A 6,000-nucleotide genomic window follows, 5' to 3' on the forward strand; every position below is an offset into this window, starting at 1 on the left:
GGAATTCTAGTGGGGAGTTTTTGCAACAATAACATGGCGTAAGACAGTTTCCACATTAGTGGCCATCACACAGAGCAATAGGACATTCCTTTTGGAGGATGTGTTTTAATGAATGGAATGAGCCCTCATACCTTTAGTGGTAATGTGTTGGCAGTATCTAGGACTAAACTAAGACAGCACTTTAAAATATCAAAACTGGATTATGGCTTGGTATAGCGAGGAAAGTCAGCAGGTTTACTTTGTGGCAGTTTTGAATTAATTGCAAATTAGATTATTTTCGCCTTTACCTTGCATGGCAGCTGGATTCTCGCGATATCACGATTTTATATAGCACTTTTCTAGTCTTAATGACTACTCAAAGTGCTTTAACATAGTACAGGAACCATTCACCACTCACATTCATACACTGTGGCCGAGGCTGCCGTACAAGGTGCCACCTGCTCATCAGGTAAACACTCACACACATTCACACTCTGATGGCGCAGCATCAGGAGCAAGGACACTACAACATGGGACTGCAGGGCCCGGGATCGAACCACCAACCTTCTGGCTGGTAGGCGACCGCTCCACCACCTGTGTGTGAAGTAATGCGTTTGTGTCCGAACCAACCAGCGTCCTGCGAGGAGCTCCTGGCAGCTCCGGCCGTGGTTAAGGTTTAGGTGTTTGTGACGCCCCCGACGTTCAAAACAACAATTGAGACGTGCTAGACCGATGGTTCATCCAATCACCTGCCAGGTGTTTTTTGAAAGGGCCTGCCCTTTATTAAACAGTTTCTCAGACGCTTCTGTGTAGCAAACCATCTGGCGCCTCAGGTTACAATTTGTTGGTCAGGGGCCGGGCGGGCTTTAAAGTGAGTCTAAGTGACTTTTCTGAAATTGGGGCCAACGGCTCGTTATGGCCCCAGGGCCCCCCTATCCAAGCTAACCCGGCCCTGGCCCCTGGCCAATACAGCAGGTCATTCCACTGATCTGTGGGTATGTGTTGTTTTGGCAAACTAGAAACCATGCACACCACAACACGCACAACTACCACTGACTCAGCGCTTGCTTCATTCCCATTGGTTCCTCCTCATCAACACTACCTGGCATGTTGCTAATGTGCAGTCTTGTATAAAGTACTTGTAAAAGATACTTGTACTATAAAAGTACAAGTATCTCACCAGAAAATGACTTTGGTAGAAGTTAAAGTCACCCTTTAGAATAGTACTTGAGTAAAAGTCTTAACGTATCTGATATTTACTGTACTTAAGTATCAAAAGTAGTTTTATATTAAATGTACTTAATTATTAGAAATAAAACAAAAAAACCTTTTATTTTATTTTATTTATTTGTTTATTTAAAAGGGACAATGCACGTCAATTGACATTTTTAGTTTAAACTCAAAATGTAAATGTGGCAGAGTTAGCAAAAAGCTCATTGTCATCGGTAGTCCCTTGGCCGGTCAACACATCCTCATATATATATTCATAACAAAGAATGCAAGAGAGATAGAAAGCAAATTAAGACAGAAAAGAGAAAGGGACAAATAAAATAAATAAAAAATAAGTTCAAGACATATAAGGCAATACCTATGATGAGGTGAACCAGCTGTTGATGATTGCAGCTTTGATTGGTTTTAAATGATAAATAGATAGCTGGTGCTTTGTCTGAGCTCAATAGGAAGGCAGTTCCACTAACGAACTTTATTATTATTTAACAAGGTGTGTAACGTTCTCTCCATCACCAGTGTCGTCGTGGGTGATCATCGTCTGTTACCATGGCAGCAGAGCATGCATGACACTATCAGTTATTATGCTTCCTCCTCTTCTTCTGTAGTTTTGGCCTATGTGTTTGTTTTTTCCGCTTGGCAACAAACCGGCATTACCTCACCAACTGGAATAAAACGTGCATTAATCTAGGAGCAATGATTCACCAAACCTGCTTTTTTTTCCCAGTGTAACAAATTTGTTCTGATTTTATTTTGTAGTAACAAGAAATGTAGTGGAGTAAAAAAAGTTAAATTTTATTTATGAGATGTAGTGGAGTAAAAGTAAAAGTTTCTGGAAATATGAATAATGAAGTACAGATACGTAATAATTCTACTTAATTACAGTAATGAAGTATTTGTACTTTGTTACATTACAACACTGCAAATATGTTCATTGTTATTGATTTTAAAATGTAAAAAATATATATTGTGAGAATAGTGTTTTGATACGATTGACAGATTCAGCTTTGTATAGTCTCATCAATGTGTGACTGGACTAATCTCATTGCTGGGTTACTCCGTATGCGCTTGAGTTAAGTTAATCAGTATCTTCATCAGTGAAGTCAGAGGGACGGTTAGTGTGAAACAAGCCAATAAGGTGGACAGGGAGAGGAATAACACCGATAGAAAACCTCAGATGTGTACAGTGTCAAAAAGAAATTCAGGAAAAACAGAAGTGTGCATGAGTTGGTAATAAGACATCTTTATTAATCATTTGGAGAGACATGCTAGATCTCTGTACAGTGTGAATGGAGAGCCAGCTCTAGACTGATCAGGTCTGCTGCACAGAGCTGTGACAGAACATACACCCCCCACCCCCCAGGGAATGGCCACGGCCTCCATCCTCAAACGGCACGCAGACCCCCAACACGCTAAGACATTTGTTGCACTACTTGGTCCAGTTCCAGGGAATGCTAAAATGGGACTCTACTTTATTATGGAAGGGAAATAAATACAAAGGAAAGGTCTATAGGAACTGATTCATTATTTGTTGTAATTTACATATAAATACCCATCGAGTCATTTCTCAAGAAGTGCTCTCCTTCCAAGGCTGCGTAGTCGTAATGGGAGCAGTACTTTCCTGTTTGGAGATAAGACAGACATACATCATTGGTTCTTCTTTCAGTTCGAGGGATTAGAACTTGAAATGCAACCTGTCGTTGTCATTCCCAAACCCACAAGAGAGTGTGTTCCAGTCAATATCTCCTGTGATATTTGATCCAACTCTGTCTCTTTTTATTATTATTACTATTTGGCTTATTATACGGGTTAGAAAGGTTCACTAGTTTTTTCTTTTCTTTCCAAGAGTGCTCCCCTTTTTTGGACATGTGTGAACAATTCATAAACGTTTGAGTCTACTCTAAGACACAGTTCTCCAGATAGGAGATACATAAGATTTAACCATGTTTCTAAGACTTACAATGTCACTCACTAATTCTAAAACATGTTCTTCAAAAGTGCAGTAAGAATTCACTTCAAAGACGAGTCAAATCAAAGTAGTGTTCTCAACACTGGCTGACCAGTATGTAATGTTACCTGGCTCTAAAAACATTGTATAATGCCAACATCAGTAGTCCGTTTAAACACAAGCAGCAAAGAAAACCACACGTCACATGACAATCAGACAGTTCTTCAACTAAGTGAATGTACATTTACAATGAAGCTTTTCATAACTTCATATTCACCTGAAAGGTCTATGTGCAAATTAGTCTTCTGTCAGGAATGGAACTGGTTTACAATGTTAGCGGTCTGTTTTGATCACAGAACCGGCGTTTAAGTCTACAGATCACCACACGGGGAACTTTGTGTTCATGTTCCTCTGTGGCACAAGGCCACTGCTCACCTACAGCATCAGTGCAGACTGCCAGAATCACAACTACCAAGATATCACACAATGCAGCGGCAGATGTCATATGGCTGTGAGTGGGGGGGATCTAGGACATATCGCAAACAAATGGTGAGCTAAATGGTGCCCTAATGTGGCAAGAATGACAACTTGGCAGTGGCCCCCTATATAACTGCATTCTAATGTTGCCTATACAGAAAGCACACATTTACACACACACACGCACACACACATTTATATACACACACACACACACACACACACACACACACACACACACACACACACACACACACACACACACACACACACACACACACACACACACACAAAACAAAGAGATATTCTGAAGTCAAGTATACAAATCCAGTTCAACAGTTTAAACAAAAAGACTAGTCATTATCAGAGTGCATTAAGTCACTGGTGTAATGTTACCATTTACATATTCAAACGTGTGTACACTGGTAGACAGTACCTATGCTCAAAAACTAGGCATGCATTAGATACTCAAGAAGTTACTGTTCTGTTATTGTAACGATCACAACGCAAAGTCATGGATCCCACAGGGGTTATGGGCAGGAGAGGTGTGGTTTCGCTTTAAGATTAAAGGTCCCAAATTATGCTCATTTTCAGGTTTCTACTTGTATTTTGGGTTTCTACAAGAACATGTTTACATGCTTTAATGTTCAATAAACACATTATTTTTCTCATACAGTCTGTCTGAATATACCTGTATTCACCCTCTGTCTTAAACGCTTTGTTTTAGCGCCTGTTTCTTTAAGCCCCCCTCCTAAAAAAGCCCAGTCTGCTCCGATTGGTCAGTGTTGCCTGGGTCTTCCAAATGTGCCCTCTGAGTCTCTGCACTGCCACTGCAGCCGAGGAATGACTGTAACGGTACTGTTGCTAAACTTTCTACATAGTTGTGACATCACAACCGTACAGATTCAGCCAGCTTGTTTAAAGGCACTGGTTCTGATTATGGGCTGTGTACATTTCTCTGTGGGTTGAGCCTTTTGATACTTTTATTTATATAGTACCTCAACCTGCTTTATAATCGAAAAAGACATCTCACTTTTTACAATATGGGACCTTTAAAACTGGGTATGTTTAGGTAATCCCCATTTTTGCCTATAACGAGAGTGGGATCCATAAAAATACGTCTAAAACCATCTGTTTAAGCTCTCAAATACAGAGCATGGTTGTTTGCATCTTTTAAAAAAACAACCGTTCCAGAGAGATTTCCCTGAATATACAAAAATACAAAAAAGAAACTGGGGGAACTTCCTTTTCTACTTACATACATATGTAACTTGGGAATCTTTTTTTTTCACATCTTTGTCTTTTTTTCTCTCTTTTTTTTTGCAAGTTGTAAGACTTGTTGGCAGTTTCCTTAACAGAGAAGGCTACACTACTTTAGAACCAAATTCACATACTGCTGGTTCCAACCGATGACCAATAGTCAGGTGAGGAGGCCAGATTCTCAACGTGCAAAAGTCAACTGCAGGTTAACCAATAGGAAGCAACATAACAAGCATGTGGTGTAAATGATGTCGTTTTGATCCAGCACGGGGCTGAGTTAACAGGAACAGCCGCCTTCAGTAGTCGGGGGCTCCTGCTGTTTGTCCAACTTGATGTCGATCACTGGAGAACAACATTAAGGAAGCTTTGGAAACATTTGGTATTGATCTTATTCAGCTACAAGCACTTCAACAATTAGCTGATAGGAATATTTTCTAAGAGGAAAAGCAGACCAAAGTGATGGGCTCTTTTGGAATATGTATTCATGTGGCTTTCTTGCCTCTACTTTGAATGGACTGTAGTTCCACTTTACTACCACTAGAGGATGTTAATTCCTATGAATCTATTTCATTTTTAACAAGCCATTAACAATTCTAACAGCCAAAAATACTTATGTTAGACAGACAACAATAAGAAAATAAATTTAGTTTAATATTACTAAAATATATATATATATATATATATTCACTAATCAATTTATTACAACACTTTTACAGCACTTATCTTAAAACCCTCCTCTTACAACATGTACAAGTTATTCAGCTCAACAGGAAATGCTCTCTCCTATTGTTAGTTGGGTAATAAACTGAGAATGGATGCTGGCTAAAGTTGTTGGCATGGCAGTGCTACAATTAAAGCTGATGCACAATGGCGTGTTAATGAGTTATTGCTGTAAGTCAGAATGAGTCTGCAGTTTTGTCCCCATTCTGCAGTGAGAACGAGGGGCAGACCTGCTCTGTTTTAAGGAGACAAGTGTATCATGACTGAGTGCTTCCATATACTACTGCTGGGGAGTGTGGCAGCACAACCGCAGCAGCAGCATGCTCTTACTTATTCATTTTTCTGGTGAACATTACGCATGTATAAGGAGACTGTGGCCTACATATTGT

The 6,000-nt window shown here is 39.8% G+C and overlaps 1 protein-coding gene across 2 annotated transcripts in view; it reads right to left on the bottom strand.

The window, feature by feature from the left end:
• Positions 1–2,423: 2,423 nt before the first annotated feature.
• rab6ba (RAB6B, member RAS oncogene family a) overlaps positions 2,424–6,000 on the bottom strand; it is a 59,999-nt gene continuing 56,422 nt past the window's right edge. For both annotated transcript variants that reach the window (XM_039810861.1, XM_039810862.1), the window contains exon 8: positions 2,424–5,233. In XM_039810861.1, the coding sequence (XP_039666795.1) occupies positions 5,169–5,233 (65 nt within the window). In that variant the 3' untranslated portion in view covers positions 2,424–5,168. The remainder of the gene's footprint in view (positions 5,234–6,000) is intronic.

Source organism: Perca fluviatilis, chromosome 9 (assembly GCF_010015445.1).
Source record: "Perca fluviatilis chromosome 9, GENO_Pfluv_1.0, whole genome shotgun sequence".
In the NCBI taxonomy this organism is placed as follows: Eukaryota; Metazoa; Chordata; class Actinopteri; order Perciformes; family Percidae; genus Perca; species Perca fluviatilis.